Source organism: Tachysurus fulvidraco, chromosome 21 (genome assembly GCF_022655615.1).
Source record: "Tachysurus fulvidraco isolate hzauxx_2018 chromosome 21, HZAU_PFXX_2.0, whole genome shotgun sequence".
Taxonomy (NCBI): domain Eukaryota; kingdom Metazoa; phylum Chordata; class Actinopteri; order Siluriformes; family Bagridae; genus Tachysurus; species Tachysurus fulvidraco.
In genome coordinates this window covers 9,065,741-9,083,247 of record NC_062538.1, presented here as the reverse complement: position 1 = coordinate 9,083,247, position 17,507 = coordinate 9,065,741, and the positions used below count along the sequence as shown (strand labels likewise).

At 39.0% G+C, this 17,507-nt stretch overlaps 1 protein-coding gene across 3 annotated transcripts in view; it reads right to left on the bottom strand.

The window, feature by feature from the left end:
• Positions 1 to 17,507, bottom strand: part of myo5b (myosin VB) — a 55,276-nt gene that overhangs the window by 19,168 nt on the left and 18,601 nt on the right. For all 3 annotated transcript variants that reach the window (XM_047805800.1, XM_047805798.1, XM_047805799.1), the window contains exons 4-19: positions 17,193 to 17,337; positions 14,831 to 14,987; positions 12,428 to 12,571; positions 12,220 to 12,301; positions 11,218 to 11,325; positions 9,808 to 9,917; positions 9,015 to 9,280; positions 8,172 to 8,253; positions 7,830 to 7,970; positions 7,410 to 7,532; positions 5,584 to 5,667; positions 4,413 to 4,553; positions 4,207 to 4,304; positions 2,925 to 3,011; positions 1,717 to 1,825; positions 173 to 384 (exon numbers count right to left, since the gene is read on the bottom strand). In XM_047805800.1, the coding sequence (XP_047661756.1) occupies positions 173 to 384; positions 1,717 to 1,825; positions 2,925 to 3,011; positions 4,207 to 4,304; positions 4,413 to 4,553; positions 5,584 to 5,667; positions 7,410 to 7,532; positions 7,830 to 7,970; positions 8,172 to 8,253; positions 9,015 to 9,280; positions 9,808 to 9,917; positions 11,218 to 11,325; positions 12,220 to 12,301; positions 12,428 to 12,571; positions 14,831 to 14,987; positions 17,193 to 17,337 (2,089 nt within the window). The remainder of the gene's footprint in view (positions 1 to 172; positions 385 to 1,716; positions 1,826 to 2,924; positions 3,012 to 4,206; positions 4,305 to 4,412; positions 4,554 to 5,583; positions 5,668 to 7,409; positions 7,533 to 7,829; positions 7,971 to 8,171; positions 8,254 to 9,014; positions 9,281 to 9,807; positions 9,918 to 11,217; positions 11,326 to 12,219; positions 12,302 to 12,427; positions 12,572 to 14,830; positions 14,988 to 17,192; positions 17,338 to 17,507) is intronic.

The following is a 17,507-nucleotide window of genomic DNA, read 5'->3' as shown; positions in this document are numbered from 1 at the left end:
GAGGAGAGATCATGAGAGAGACGAGATGAAAAAGAAAAAAAAGAAAACAGAACAAGAAGGAGAAGTTGAGAAAGAGCAAAAGAAAGATGAGACAGAGAAAAAGAGAGAATACCACAGCAGTTAGCAAAGGATCTAAATCTGCGTCCGTACTCAAACACCTGCGTCTCCTCACCTGCGTGCCAGGAAGCCGCGGCCGTATCTCTGCAGCAAGATGGCCGACTTGCGGATCTTCTGGTAGCGTCTCCTCTGCAGCCATCCTCGCACCGTCTTCTGCATCTTAATGCAGGCGAAGCGGAACTTGTCGGCTCGGAGCTTCTCCAGGTACGCCACCTGACCGGCTCGGAAGAAGATCTTAGTCTTTCCGAACTGAAACTTATCTGGATCCTGGATGAAGGACGGAATTAAAAAAGTGGGTTATAAGCTTTGCCTCAGCTGTCAAAAAATATAGAAATAAAAGAAAAAGAAAAACTTTTGTTTGAAAAACATGTAAATGAAAGAATAAAAAAAAAATAAAAAAAAAAACTTTGTTGAGCAATAAAATTGTTTTTGATGCCAAAATCCATCTTTACCTTCATAAATTAAACTTTCATAGGACCTTTAAATATATACAATGACCAAAAAAGTGGCATCTGTCCTGCAACAGTAAGGAACCGCCAACAAAACGTTCTTACTAATAAGAAAAGAATAAAAGCACTTGGGATGAGCTCTTGTACAAAAAAAAAAAATCAATCAATGACAGCATGAAATAACCACACATTTCTGTGATTGTTGCAGCCAAAAAATGTTTCTTTTTTTTTGTTTGTTTGTTTTTTTTTTTTAAAAACAGGAAACTACTTGGCCCTTTATCTCCTTGTCCTGATATCCTGAGATGCCATGTTGACTACGCCGTTTATCTTGCACCGCTCTGTTTTCGGATGACGCTGAGTGTGGAAGTGCTGAGCTAAGGATGCTAAAGCCATTAGAGAAAGCTCTGAAGCGGGGGCAGTGATGTTCACAGATTAAAATGTATTGATATTGCAGAAATGAATGATGATATTTTGAAAGCGGCACAAGCGGAATAGCGGCCAAATATATCCCAAAAAAATTGTGAGTGGATTTTGACTGGCGTGTCATATTTTAGAGGGGCTAGCTCGGGGGCCAGGGAGAAACTGAGTAATCGGTCTCACTGCTGATGAATCACTGCACTTACATTTACATTTGTGGCATTTGGCAGATGCCCTCTCCCAGAGAGACTTACATTTATCTTATTTATACAGCTGAGCAACTGAGAGTTAAGGGCCTTGCTCAGGAGCCCAGCAGTGGCAGCTTGGTGGATCTGGGATTTGAACTTACAGCATTCCTCATCAGTCCAACGCCTTAACCACTGAGCTACCACATCCCCCATAGATAAAACTATGACATCATTGTTTAACATTTTTTCCAGTGGCAAACTGCAGTGGTATAAGAGGAATAAAGTTTTGGGACGTGCTGTTAGAGGAAAACTATCAACTGAACAATAGTAGCATGAACATTGCTATGCATCAGGTCACATCCCAGCTCCCAGCTCAAACTCACAACCTTCCTCTAGCCACTTAACCACTCAGCTACCGATGCCCCTTCATCTCACTACACCATCATCTCACTACGTCTTCCATTCGCCTATAAATCAAACAGTTGGCAGAGTAAAGAAAATCATCCAGAGCCATGTGGCCGCTTTATGTACGTTATCATCGTTACCTTGATCAAAGTCTCCAGCAGGTTTTTGCACACCAGCTTCTTATCAGCAGTAACATCCTTCTTCTTCGTCAGCACCCGGTACCTGTTAAAGAAATCTGGGTACGTCCACCTGCAATGATAGTTGTTACACATCAGTAACTTGTTCAAATGACCTTATTGTTTTAACAGCTCTTTCACAAGGACTTGTACGGCTGTTGTTATGACTAGACAAGAATTCACAGTCTGAGAAGCTGTTTTTTTGGCACATTTGACAGGACATAGAGCTGGTTTCTTAGCAGCAAGCTCTGTGTTATTTGGCTTATTACCTTTTTACATAACAGTGTATTGCTGTTGTATATGATCATGTGTTACACAGACATTGTACAACATCAGACAGACCTATAAATGGATAAAAGGTATGGCATGCCAGGCTTTAATAAATAAAAAATAAAAACTAATGTGGTATAAGAGGAATAAAACACTTCAGGGATTGGCTGTTAGAAGAAAAGAAATGTCTGGGTGGTAACTGACTTTCACTGAATCTCTGCCTCATTAGCACCCAAAAAAAAAGGCTGATGAGGGAACAACTGTTTCTGTATAGCTGCTATGGCATAAGTGAAAACAGGAACTAACTTGTTTTGTGGATGTTCCAAAACATTATTTGTAACAAATACATAGATAAAACTATAATGTCACTGTTTAAGATTTTCCAGAGGAAAATATATGGTCTAAGAGAAATAAATAGTTTGGGATGTGCTTTTAGAGGACTGGCAATGGTGGCTCAAGTGGTTAAGGCTCTGTGCTGTTGATCAGGTAGATCCAGGTTCAAGCTCCTGCAATGCCAAGCCGACACTGTTGGGCCCCTTGAGCAAGGCCCTTAACCCTCCATGCTCCAGGGATGCTGTATTATATCTGACTCTAACCTCCACAGTTGGGATATGCAAAGAAAAGCTTTGCACTGTGCTGTAATGTATTTGTGGTGATAATATGAAACAGTAGTAGCATAAACATTGGTAACATACCAGCTCCCTGTTGTATGATTTAATTCCCTACTTAACATCTAAACAGACAAAATACGAGTCACACTGCTTCTCAACAGGCTACCTCACACCACCGGGCACTGTTTACGTTAACATAACAGCATGGTGGTGTATTACATGCATTGTAAGACTACTCATTAGAATTTCCTTAAAATTATAAAAGATGTGTGTTTATAAAAGAACAGTGACCTGGATGGATATCCCGCAGCGCTGATGCGGATGGTCTCCAGAACACCACATGCTCGAAGCTGCTGGACGGCTCTATTGGAGTCAAACCTGCACACAGAATTAACAACACCTTGAAAACCATGAGACGACATTTATCAACAATTACACGCAAATAAACAACGGTGACCAACAATTTTACGAAAATAAACAGCTAAAGGCATTTACTCTCAGAATCTCAAAAAAGCCCATGATGCTCCAGGATGGAAGCCCTACCTTAACGTTTTGGTGAGCATGGTACACGTCTCTAGTGAGAGACAGGCATTTAGAATGCAGACTCTTAGCAGACACTCGAGCACACTGAGCTTGACTGACTCACAGCTCTGAATACAGCTCCTTTCTGTGTGCAGGAGCCCTCGCAGCATGTGACTCAGAATCTATTCTCAATTTAAGCTTCATGAAGAGGCTCTTGTCTTCAAGAATGTGCAAGAGGCACAAACAACACGAGACCGAGCCCCTTAGAGATTTAAACACACATTTCTTCAGGAAAACTGTAGACGATAACGTAGAGGAAGTGTTTGAGCAGGTTTCCTGTCAGAGTGTACAGCATCTGCAGTGACTACACAAATTGAGTTAACTCTAAAATTAATAAGCATTTGCTCACATTTGTTTTTAGTACTGAAAACACAGCACGTGTATGATGAAGCATGGTGGTGACAGCATCATGCTACGGAGATTCTTCACTTTAGCTGGGACTGGGGTTTTAGTCATTATAGAGGGAATCATACTCAAATCAAAAATCTATTTTAACACAAAGCCTGCAGGTTATTAGACAGCTAAACACAAAGAAAAACATCATCTTCCTGCAAAGGCCTAGTCTGATCCCAGACATAAATCCAATCAAAAGCCTGCTGAATGACCTCCAGAGGGCTCTGCATGAGAGATCCCCTTGAACTTTGACAGTTCTGGTGCACTTTTGCAAAAAAAAAAAAAAAAGTGGGAAATAAAATCTCCAAACGTTCATTGGTACCCAGGTTGGTGTATTACTGCTGTATTATAAGCAACAGCTGTTTAAAACAAAGTATTAGTATTTTCCACCATATTTATAACACATTAAAGCTGGAAATGAAAGTTTCTGACAGAATGTATCAAAAAAATAAAACTGCAATTTTTTCAAAAGAGTGTAGAATGTTTATATCTATTATAAATGTGTATGCAATAATTTATAAATTCCTTAATGCAGAAACGGACATGCAAGTGAAGATGTAGACAAAATAAATATTGCATCTCTAAAAACAAAACTTACACAAAAGCTTCTTTGAGGTCATTGGGTTTTATGCAGCGGACGTAGTGTGGAGTTGTAGCATTCAGAGTCTCCATCAAAAGATGTAATGAACTCCGAAACTAGACAAGAGAGAATGTAGTATAAATGTAGTATAAAGACAAACAGGCCAGACGTTTTACTTCTCAACTAATTTGAATAAATCCCGGTGTAACTTCTCCGAGCCTCACCTGGGTGCCTACAGTCTTGCGGTGCTCGCGGTTGTGGCTTTTGGGCATGGGTTTAGCAGGACGTACGTTGATCTTGGAGGTTTTGGCTGAGGAAACAGCAACTCCTTTTTCATCTTGAAAGAGATCTGCGACCAGCTGGAACTGAGGAACAAACAAACAATGCTCAAAAGCGCAGCAACAACTGTTAGAGCAGTCTGGTCATCGAGCTGCAGGGGATCTGGAACCACCATCGTGTGCGGTAGTGATGCCACATATCATCGTCAGCAGTGACGATTTGAAAGGTAATAATAAGTGAAAAGTCTGATATACATCATCCATATAACCACTTAAACACTTTCTTTTTCTTTGTATTACAGAATAAAATGTGTTTCTTGAGGCACTTTCCGTGCTGCTATGAAATAAAGAATGATTTAACTCTGCCAATGAAGAGGTTGATCTGACTTAATTGTAGCTTGGAAGGCAGAAATTGCTGAGAACAGAAGCGGTCATCTTCGACAGATGAACCACATAAACAAATAATTGTTGTTATGGTGAAGCTTTTTGGGAAGAGACATTTGTAGCATGTACAAATGTAACACCCTACTTCAACATACTCTGGCCATACTCTGTACTAGCCCTTTTCAAACGGGCATCAAGGTTGCCCAGATTTTACATCATCTGACTACTGCTGTGTCTCCTTTCCATTCTGTAGCAACCTGGAGGCTGATAAGAGAACTGCTGCAAAGCTCGATCTTACGTCTGACTCCGCTGTGACCTTCAGGGAAATGAAATCTTTCTCCTGCTTTAAGGCTATACTTAGTGTTGCTCCACTGAATTCTAAGAGCAACTCTGAAGAAACACCCGACCATCTCAAACAGACAACGTTAACAGAGGAGGCGGGAGAGGAGGAAGATGAAGAATAATAATAATAAGAAAATACTTTATGAAAATAAGTTTACCAGAATTTCTTTCCATCAAAAGTAGATTTACATTTACTAGGAAAATCAAATGGATTGTAACACCTCCCCCCCAATATCAAACAAATTTCTGTCTTTAAAGAATAAATATGAAAGTTAAAAGACATTTACAAAACATCTTTTCAGCTGCGACCAATCAAATTGTGCCATTTTTACTGAAAGTGTTGACGATAACCACAATATTTCAAAAGCTTTACTCGGACACGCTGCCTCACCTTGCTGGCTTTCAGAATATTGATCTGTTCTTCATACACGGTGTCTCTGTTCTTTTCCAGGAAGCCATCACACTCGTACTCAACCTGGAACAGCAAAACAACATGTATAAAAACATGCAAATTTTTTTTATCATAATTCTCTCATATTTCATCTTGGATTTTTTTTTATACTCTAGTTTCCTCCACGTTTAAACACTGCCACTGCAGACTGATTAGTGTCTCTAAATGAAATAAGTACGAGCACAATTGTGTCCTCCTGGGTGTCCCCTGCCTTGTGCAGAGTCCCCTGGAACAGACTCCCAGTTCCCCATGACCCTGGGCAGGATAAGCTTTATTGAAAAGATGAATCTTTGTCAGGAAAACCTAATCAAACTTCCTTGTCTCAGCTGTATATAAACATCTTTACCACACTGTATATGGATTAATATCGCAGTGCACTGATTAACTGATTGAGGTCTGTTAATTAATGCTGGGACGAAATTGTGTTGAATGAGAGATGAGCGTTGTGCACTTGGCCGCTTTCTGGATTCTTGATGAACGCCGTTGTTCATGAGAAAACACTGTGTCAAATACATAACTAACACATCAGTGGGGAAGGAGAAAGGTGCTGCAGGTGAAAAATGTCATTCATGACAAACATCTTTTGCAAGTCCATTTTAAGGTGGAGGACTTTTGTAATTGAATAATGTGTGTCATAATGGGAATACACGCCTCTGCAGAACAGCTTATAATGCCTCTTGGTGGAGTTACTGACTTACTGTGTGTCAGATAATTACTGCGAAGGCTTTCACAATGTTCACATGCAACCTAGTTGATGCAAACTCATATATTATTGGCTCGGAAAAACATTAAAGGACACTTGAACCGTCTGTCTGCCTGCCCTGTCTCTCCATGTACACATTGTATGTACATTATAGATAATGCCTTATCTGTATAACACGCAATACATATCCCTATAGTTATTTTCAATTAATCCTGTTCTATAGTGGTGCCTCTTTCCTTCGACAGATCATCGTGTCAAAAACACGTTTATTATCCTGTTACGTTCCCGACATCGTTTTGTTTACCTTTTTTGTCATTGTATTTCTGATCAGTAAGCGAGTTTTAAAAAAATGTGTTCTTAGCCCTTACATACTCTTGTTTTTTCCCCTTCTTTGATTAATTTATGATTAATATGTTTATGGTATAAACAAGCAACAAATTAAGTAAATGAATAAATAAAGCCGTTTAGAGCTGTTATATGTGATAATGGGAACTCATTTGTTTTGTAGATTTTCCACAATATTTAACTATAACAGCTTAACAAATAGTGTGTGTCATTCTTCAATGAATCTACATTGGAATCATTGGCAAAATGCTGTGGTGTAAAAGAATGAAAATAAACAATATAAAGGATCATATTTATGTATATTTCCTTGGTATTTTAGACATATTCCTTCATCAGAGAAAATGTTGTGTTTCTTACAAAACTTCAGAAATTACGATAAACTACATCTACTATTATTACACAACTACTGAATGAATGTTGCTCCTTATATTCGGTTCCAGTGTTGTTTTTAATGTAGGTTTGAAGTCTCTTTTCATTCCCAGACTTGCAGGGAAGAATTGCAGGGAATGTTTTATGTAGAACCCTATAACATGGTTTACCTTTGAGAACCGGTTCCCATAGAAACCTGGAAGTGTTCACCACCCCAAATAACCCTAGAGGGACAATTTTCTCCCAGCGTGTAGTATTGTTTTTCGTTGTGGTTTACTGTCTAATGTGTGATAACTGTTCTATGAACCAAGCTTTTCCACTTCAAGCTGACTGTATCTGAGCATCCCACCTTATCCGCGAAGTGCACCACAATGAACGACGTGTTGGACATTCTCGGTTTCTCAAAGTGCTCGCTGCTCGTGTGGCGGCTGTAGAGCTTTTGTGCCCAGTTCTGATCTGTTCCTTTCGGTACCTGTGAGGCGAGAAGAGAACGAGTGAGGAAGCCATATACTCTAGGGTCCAGACAAGACCTCCGGCTTTCTTGTTTTATCACTTAAGTGTTAAGGGGTCTCTCAAGGTAGACTGCATTTAATGTATTACTTAATTATAATACCGAATTAATAAATACATCTATTTATTTTCAGATGAGATAAAATGTAAATGAGACATACATGAGGTTTGGCCTACAAAGATAACTTCTGCTTGATATGTTTTTATCTGGTGAAATGTTTTCAGTGTATAAATGAGAATCTGGAGAATAAGAACTGGCCTTGCATTCTTCATCCAGCAGGTCCAGGATACCGAGCTTGGCCTCGATTAAGTCAATGCAAGGCTGATTGTCGTAAAAGTCGATGAGCGTCCAGGGGATTTGCTCCTTCATGTACTCTTCTTGCTCCAGTTTAAAAACATGCTGGAGAATTCAAATGAAATGATTTAATGAAGATCATTTCTCTTTCTTGTGTTATGTCTATAACTGAACGCAGCTTAAAGTGTAGGAACACTTTTACACTATAATATGTGTAACAGATAATATGCAAAATGTGTAAAATGGTATATCCTTAAAACATAAAACAAAAAAATAATAAGGGCGGCCATCTTGTCTGTTACTCACAGAGTTGAACTGTTGCTGAAGTTTTTCGTTGGCGTAGTTGATGCAGAATTGCTCGAAGCTGTTAGTCTCAAACGTTTCGAATCTATTAAGACATGAGAATAGCTGTAAGATGGGAGTTGTCTTTTAGAGCCACAAAGTATGCAAAACAAACACAGCACAATACCAAAACTCTGACTCTTTATCTTCCTAGCTCTATCAAACTTAAAATCATACATTTTTACCAAAGCATGCTTACAAAAAGTTCCTTCCTAGATTTCCCTTCTGTCAATCTGTCTATCGTTGAAAATAAACGATAGCTATGAGAATGACAAGGATCAGCAAGGAAAGGGATGAAGAGACCACCACTACTAGCTATAGCACAAGTCAGAACGGGAAATATCTTAGTCTGCAGATCCCACAAGAAATATAACTACAAATTGATTAAAAAGTATGGCAACTAATTTATTTATTTTTACAATTAAATTAAAACATTTGGCAGCCATTTAAACAGTTCCCAGTTTCACAGGAAAAGCTGTGATGTAGTAATTGCTGTCTTCTCTAAACCCCTAGAGAAGTGTGGGCGTGCTTATTGTACTTCGGTATCAGTACTTCTAGAATGGATCCATAACTTCCCCTTCCCAAGGGACAGTTTCAGAGTGCAGAATTTGGATGGCCCACATCAATAATCTCATCTTGTATTGAAATAACAGAAAAGCAGAAAGAAGGAAAGGCTGACTCTGCACACACTAACTGTGCACATGCTCACTTAGCAAAACAAAGTTACAATCTACAGTCCAGCTATGTTGACCTGAGATGAAGATATTCATTTCTAAAGTTATTAAAAGTCATTAGAGGCAGAATTACCCGTAGATATCCAACACCCCGATAAAGGAGTGCTGTTTGGAGGTTGTGTGTAGGGCTTTGTTGATGTGCTCCACGATCCAGTCGAACAGATGAGCGTAGATGTGCTTGGCCAGTGCGTCACGGCCGTTAGAAGCCTGGGCACAGGACATGTTCTTCACGTAGGTCTCAGTTGCCGTTGCTAACTTTCGGCGGCACAGCCAGTTCTCCATCTGGTCCCGCTCGATCCCTAGCAGCTCGCAGAAATGAACGAGGTGAGAGTCGTTTCTCTGTCAGAGAGCAAGAGACACAGGTCACTCATCCATTTATTAGTTTAACTCAGAAAGAACTAATACAATAACAGCTCCAGTACTACAATCCTGGTACATTTACACAACTAAGCAACTGAGGGTTAAGAGCTTTGCTCAAGGGCCCAGCAGCAGCAGATTGGTCGTGCTGGGATTTGAACTCACAACTTGAACTCAGATCAGAAGTCCAACATCTTAACCCCTACCGCTATCACTGTCCATGCTTGTGTCATTATAGACTCCATTTGAAATTAAAAACACTGTCTTACCTCAGAATTGCTTGTAAGTGGAAGGGAAAGCCCAGGGGTTAAGGTGTTGAGTTACTGATCGGAAGGTCATGAGTTCAAATCCCAGGGCCACAAAGCTGCCACTCCTAAGGCCCATGAGCAAGGCTCTCAATCCTCAGTTGCTCATAAAAGTATAAATGATACAAATGAACGTTGCTCTAGATAAGGTCGGTAAAGTTGGTAGTGACATGGGATAATGTTCTATCCTCTGAGAGCACTTACATTGATATGGCACGACTCTCCATCCCTCTCAGAAACAATGTCCACATTGCCAAGGTGCAAGATGGAGGCAATTATCTTGAAGATGCTCATCTGATGGTTCTCACTCACACCTGCACAACAAAATACGGTGTGTAAATTCATTTGTGTTAGTTCTGATTCCTTCTGAAGTAAAAACAACCACGTCCTATTCTGAAACTTCTACAGCAAATGATTCAATTCAATTCTATTCATTTGTATAACAATTTAAACTATACATGTTGTCTCAAAGCAGATTTACATACTGTAAAGTACAGAAACAGGATAATAAGTTTCAAATTAAGTTACTATATATTTTTGATGATAAGAGGAAAAAACTTTGAGAGGAACCCGACTCAGAAGGAAACCCATCCTCATTTGGGTGATAAGATTCAGTAAATAATGTGAATGTAAATAATGTCCTTTCTACAACAGTTTGTAGTTGAATGGAATTAAGCAACCAAGAGCTCCGGAATAACTAACAGGTCAGCGCAATTTCTGAGCTCACCGCAGATCCAACACTAATTCTTTCCTGTCAAAGTCTTCAAACGATCGCTGATGAAGACCGACCATAAAGCTGACTGACGCAACAGTAGTTTAAAGACCCATGATCCATTAAAAGATCCCATGTGTCCCGGGCTGCCCATGCTGATCTATCCTCAGTAGAGATTAGAGTATTTAGATCCACAAAAATAAACAGAAAAATGTTCCTGCTTACGTGTTGGTTTAATGTGTGGTGACGTTTATTTAGCATATTAGGAAAGAGTGAGGTTAAGCTTCTTCAGAACAGAAATGTTTGATGATGCATGGGTTTATGGCTTTTCTAAGAAGTGATAACAGGCACTAACTTTCTTCCACAGAATTGAACACAACTCTGAATAAAAAAAATAAAAACCACACAGCGTATCATTATAGCTGTGGAACTGTGGAACAGTAGCAATCACCCTAGCTCGTGCTGATTATTTTCTAAGAACAGCTCAACCCTTAGTGTTTTATTCATCATGTACGTTTGTTATTTCCATTTTAACATCGCAGCAGAGTCTGTAAGCACTGACATAAGATTACACTGATTTCATCCCTCACTCAGCAACACGATCCCAAGGCCCACCCACTATGTTTGATTGAAATGTCGTCCTCTTTGATAGTATAAATATTTGATTTCACTTAAAATATTTTTATATTTTTAAATACTTCAATTTCGGCTGAACTGCAGAGCGAGGATGAGGAAAACAATCCCATGTGGAATATAAAGACTTTTATAATATGGTGGAATCACAATAGCGTAGAAAACAAAGTGGGAAATAATCATTTTAAATACAAGCTTAAAAGAATATCTCTTGTTATGTCTGGAAAATGCTACAAGGCTGAAATGTATGAGCAAAGCATGAGCCTCACCCAGCATGGTCAGGGCTTCCCGAGTCTTCTTTAAGTCCACAGCATCATTGACCCCTGGAATGAAGATGTTCTGACCGAATGAGGTGTAATTGAATTGTTCTGCAGTGGCTGCAAAAAAAACAAAAAAAACAACCTCATACTGTATGTGACCGCCATCAGAGCACTGAAAGGTCTCGGGTTCGGTGTAGAAAAGCTGGCAGGTTAAACACAGACACGAAGACATTTAAACCTAAAGTCTGGTGAAGGAAACAATATCTCCATCATGACGATAAAATCCAGTCAAGTTGGTAAAGCTTTACATTGAGAGAATTTAAGGCGTTCGTCAACATAAGGAAACGTACGTACTATAAGCGTGTTATAATTAGTAATGATGTATTAACGCTGATGAATCTAAAGAGAGTTAAAGGAAATGGAATGTTAAGGGGATTTTCAATTAACTGAAAGGATTAAACGGTTTATGGACAAATTTATCCATTATACTGTACAATAAAAACAAAATAAGTGAGCATGAAGATAAAATTTATAAAAATCTGCACTCTTATTAAAACTGATTCTGAACCTTAATTATATTCTCTGAGAATAATGAGATAATCATGTGGGTTAAGTGAATGCTGTGGTTGGTCATTTTAAACACCTGTCAAATTGCTTGGGTCTTGGCCACAAACACCTGCATTAACTAATATTTATTTCACACATGACTAAAAGTATGTACACGCAAATGGTCCTTAAGGAAGACTTCATTATTGTGTACTTTTGTGTATTGTCTTGTAGTGTTTTGTGTCGTTTGTTTGCACTGTTCGCACCAGGTTACACAAATGCATTTTATGCGTCTAGGACTAACTTACTTAAGTTATGTTGCACGACGGACCTGGAGAAACGTTGTCTCATTTCACTATGTGTTGCGCCTCAGCTATGTATGGTTGAAATGACATGAACTTGACTTAAATGTAAAATGTCTTGAAATTCGTTCATTAATGATCAGCAGGCCAGTGGGCTACTCACTCAGGGTCAGCTCTTTGAACTCAGGCAGCGAGGCAGAGGCACACAGCTGGTAGAAGATGTGGTAGTTTCTCTCATCCTCAGCCTGCAGAAAGAGCACAGGCTTCAGTGGGGTGGGAAATGTCTTATCCAGCAGAGCTGCTGATAAACTGATAGACTCGAGTTAGGGACACAATCAAGGCTAAAAGCTTTCCTGAGACACTGCACTCACCTGAAACACCACTCTGGATTTCTCCAACAAATAGGTGCGCATGTTGGCACCGATGATGTGATACCTCCTGTCAAAGCCGATCTGGATGTATTTCCCGAAGCGGCTGCTGTTGTCGTTGCGTGTGGTCTTTGCGTTTCCGATAGCCTGCGAGGAAGAAATATATGGGGTCAGAATTGTTTCGTTATTCTGAATAAATACACTATGATCCACAAATAAATATAAAGAGTTTCACAAATATTTTTAAAATTTCACAAAAAGAAATGAAATTCACAAATAAATAAAATGGGATTTGCAAATAAAAAAATATTTATAAATTGTATTTATTTGCGAATTGCTTCCTGCTCATTTGTGAATCGCGTTCTGTGCATTTGTGAATCACTGCACGCATTTGTGAATCTCGTTCTGTGCATTTGTGGATTTGAAACATTTCTAACGTCAAGACGTGCACAAGAATCCACAAATAGGTGGACTCTGCCCACCGTCTACTCCAGCCAATCGGACAACGGTCTCGAGGCGCTGACCAATCGTGGCACGGTCTACCTCAAACCAATCACGTTCTGATTTACTCGCACTATCACAGTGTAATATGTACTGCAAAATCCGATTAAAAAAAACAAATAAAAAACATTTGTCGCAGATTCGAGCCCAATCTGGTAACCCTGTATGGATTGTAGCCAGCACTAAGGGTTAGTTCAATTCTGCATTCTTTGGAAACGATTTCAGCATCATCAATGGGTCCAGGGGTAGTGTGAAGAGCGAGTAAATCAGAACGTGACTGGCTGGAGTAGACGGTGGGCCAACTATTTGTGGATTCTTGTGCACGTCTTGACGTTAGAAATGTTTCAAATCCACAAATGCACAGAACGCGATTCACAAATGAGCAGGAAGCAATTCGCAAATAAATACAATTTATAAATATTTTTTTATTTGCAAATCCCATTTTATTTATTTGTAAATTTCATTTCTTTTTGTGAAATTTGTAAAAATATTTATGAAACTCTTTATATTTATTTGTGGATCATAGTGTATTTATTCAGAATAACGAAACAATTCTGACCCCATAGAAATAATGCTCAGTAAGAAAAAGCGATCTGGAGAAGAAAAAAAAACCATTAACTTAAAGCGACAGCGTGCGATTATTTAAGAACACTTCAGCTAAGCGGTTTTAGCTTCCTGATAAAAAAGGTGCATCAGGAAAAAACAAGGTAATGATGAATCCTAATAAAGGGAGCAGAAAAGACAAATAGTGTTAACAGCTTTACTTTCTCTGGCAGTTGCTACAAAAAAACAAAGCCTGAAGCTACACTGAATGTCTATGTTTTAAACAATATTTGGGATGACCAATGACTGATAAAAGTAAACAGCAATGAACTTCTAGCGCAGTACTGTTGAATTCCCGAATCTGATTAGTGTTCATTAGATTTCTACATGAGCTTAGATATTAGTGCAATAATGGTTTCAAATAATGTGCTAGTTTTAAAACAGTCACAATTCTGGACACACAACCAGGAAAAAAACCTGCTGTAAGAGACCTAGTGCATAAATTTGTAAACATTACATAACATAGTACATGCATTTAAAAAGAAATACACAGATATAGAAATACAGAGTAAATAATGTAATAAAGAAGTGGGACGAACATGATAAATAAAAAAGGTTTTGTAAGTTTAAAGATGAGGCTGGAGCTAGGAAATAAAAACCACTCCACTTATCCGTCACCGATCACTTTCCTATGATTCGATTTCTCCTACAATTTATTAATCCTGTAATTAAGACCCAAAGAAAGCACCGGTCATTGCTGATATCATTGCTTCATTTTCTCCTGTTAATAAAAACAAGAGGACTTCTTGAGCATTAGAATGAAAAGCAGTGACATCACAAATTGCTAATATGGACGTCATCTGAATTGCATGTTGTTAAGGAAAAAAAAAATCCAAGACCAGGGGTCGGAGCTAATCTGCAGACAAATGTATATGTCATTATTAATAATAGGCCTCCCGGTTGATCCAGAGTCCGGATGCTGTGCTTTTATTGCCGTGGCCCGGGTTCAATTCCCAGACAGGACGCTAAATCAGCTACTGAAGAGCTAACTCCCAGTGCTGGGCCCACGCATGGATAAAATGGGAGGGCTGTGTCAGGAAGGGCATTCGGCATATAAACTAAAAAAAAAAACCTGAGCAGCCGAAAAAATTCAATATTGATAATATGAAATATAATTAATGATCAACAACAATGATTCTATTTTATAAAACCTATCCATTTTCCACCGCAAGGTAGCATCATTTCATTCGCTATCTTTGTTATCTCTGTAAAGATATCATTCCATTACACCTCAGACACAATAAACATGTTAAGTTTACTCCAGCTACTACATTCTTCAGGTTATAATATAATATATTGCACCTCCATGATGGGGCTGGACGCCAGCACTTTCTCCTCTACGTTCGTGTCGTTGGCGGATCCTCCGACAGTGGCGAAGAAGCGCATGGCGTATTTGGCAGAGACGGTCTTTCCAGCTCCTGATTCTCCACTCACGATGATCGACTGGTTCTTCTCATCTCTGATGGAGACACAGCACAATATATGTAGAAGACCGACATTTCAGTGTATTCACAACATATAAAATCCAGATATTCTGCAAGAAATCCGCAATAACTTTGAACATTTTGCAAGGTCCTCTGTATATTGTGGAGTGTCCCTGATTTTGCATTAATTTCTGCAATCTCAAATGTCAAAATTCTAGAGAATCTAAAGGTGTTTGTGGACATAAAACTCATTTCTATCACAGTTACTAAAATCACATGTTTAGTTGGTTTATTGGATAGTTGCATGAAAGAGCAGTGGGGGTTCCTATTATAATGGCCAGTGGGTGTTTCTTTTTTCTCTCTCCATGATGTAGAACTGGTGAGTACAGCACAGATATGCTGAAGAGGCAGAAATAAAAGTAGCCATTTGATGGATGATCAGTGTACCATCCTTATGTTCATGTTGGGCAACACGACAAATTCAGCAATGTCAGAATTTTTTACAAATTTTATTACATTTTTTTTATTTTTTGACTTTGACCACTACCAATTGGGAAGGTTAAAGTCTAGCATGTGCTTCCTCCATGACACCATTTAGCATCTCTGCTAAACACTCACTATCTGCCCCCTTCCACATACCTGAGCATAGAGACACACGTGGTTGATAAATGTCTCTCTGACTGACAGGTGAGACATTAATCCTTCCCAAACAGCAGAGCCAGCAGAATTTTCTGTCTCCTCATGAGACGGCGTTTCAATTGCACCGCTCTGACGTTATTTTAAGTATCTTACCTCTAAACCCAGTTCATTTACAGAAAGAATAATCTGCGGACAGTAAGCCAATAGAACGAGGTTCTGTTTTAATTCCAACTCCCCTCCTGTGTTGTTTTAGTTATCGTGACCGATCTCGTCCCCGAACGCTTCCCGGGTCTCTGCGGGGGCTCCTCTGACACGTAGAAAAAAATTACAAAGGCGTCGACAATGACGACGTGTGCACTGTAATCATCCACCCACTCTGGCCATTACCCTGGCAGCAGGAAGGACTCTTTCTGAGATTATTCAAGACTCTCCCATTCGTAGCTCAACTACTGCATTGTCATTATGAACATTGGTATAAAGTAACAGCTAAAAATAATCGCAATAATTATGATACTGTTTGAGTTACGTAACGCCGGTCTGAAATGCAAGGTCACTTGTGAAAATCAAGAAAGAACAGTGAACTAAAGTTCATAAAGAAACCAGACATTGAGGCCTTTAGCACATGATACTAAGTCCAATTTTTATTACTGTTAGAGCAAAATGGAGGAATTAAAGGTGACATGGGGAGAGATGAAGGTCTGTGTGAGAGATGAGTGTCTTAGTCTCAACTCAAGGACAACACTTGAATGATAAGAGGTTGTGCTGGTGTCCATTTACAGCTCACGAAATGCAGCAAAGAAGCTACATAATCTCAGTGAGCTTGTATTCAACAACATAAAACACTTGAAGCCATGCTGTTATAGGTAACTAATCAACTACCAGATGGTGATGAGTTACTGTTCCCACATCAGAGGTGATCCAGCATGTTCCCAAGATAACGCTGCAATATTCCAACACAGTGTTTAATAAACAATGACACACTGTGCCTTTAATCTATTTACAGTTACACTTAATGATGTTCCATGTCTACAAGTTCCTGGTATCACTTCATATTATAACAGTGATAATCTTCCCAATCTTTCTTTGTTGTCTTTCTTTAAATAATAATAATAAAAAAGGATCATTCGGACATTCAAAGAGAAGACACCAACTACACGTGTTGTTTGAGGATCAATACGCAACTGTCGGACTGTTATACAGAATGACACACACTGCTGTTTAGAACAGTTTATAATCACACCCTTCAGTGTCACCCAGATGAGGATGAGATTGACTTTTGAGTCTGGAACCTCTCAAGGTTTCTTCCTCTTCCATCTAAGGGAGCTTTTCTTCACTACAGTCACCTCAGTCACCTCAGGCTTGTTCATTGGGGATGAATATAAACAGACTTAAATACAAGTCCGATATTAATATGAAACTTTTTTTTATAAAGAAAATAAAACATGACATCAGGGGAAATGTGCCACATTTTAGAATTGAAATATTACAAAGGATTTTGTTGGATTAAAGTAGAAATTTTCCTTAAGCACACTCAAGTACAAAACAGCGTTCTGATATTTATTAATTTTTTTTTGCCCCTATTGTGTGACATGACTGCTTACCTGGCCATTTGTTTATAAGCCTCCTCTGCCACAGCAAATATATGAGGGTCCATGTCACCCATGTTTTGCCCGCTGTAGGCATTGATGACTTCCTCGCCATAGATTGGCAGCTGCTCATATGGATTAATGGCCACCAGTACAATACCTGAGAAAGAGTGTGAAGTTTAGACAAAGTGTACAGCATGGACAACACCATAAAATCAGATACATGGAGAAATGAGAGATGACCAAATCCAGAACATCGTCTCAAACGTGAACATTTCCATTCATTAATATGTTGATAAGACACTATAGTCGAATTTTTGTGGCAGCTCA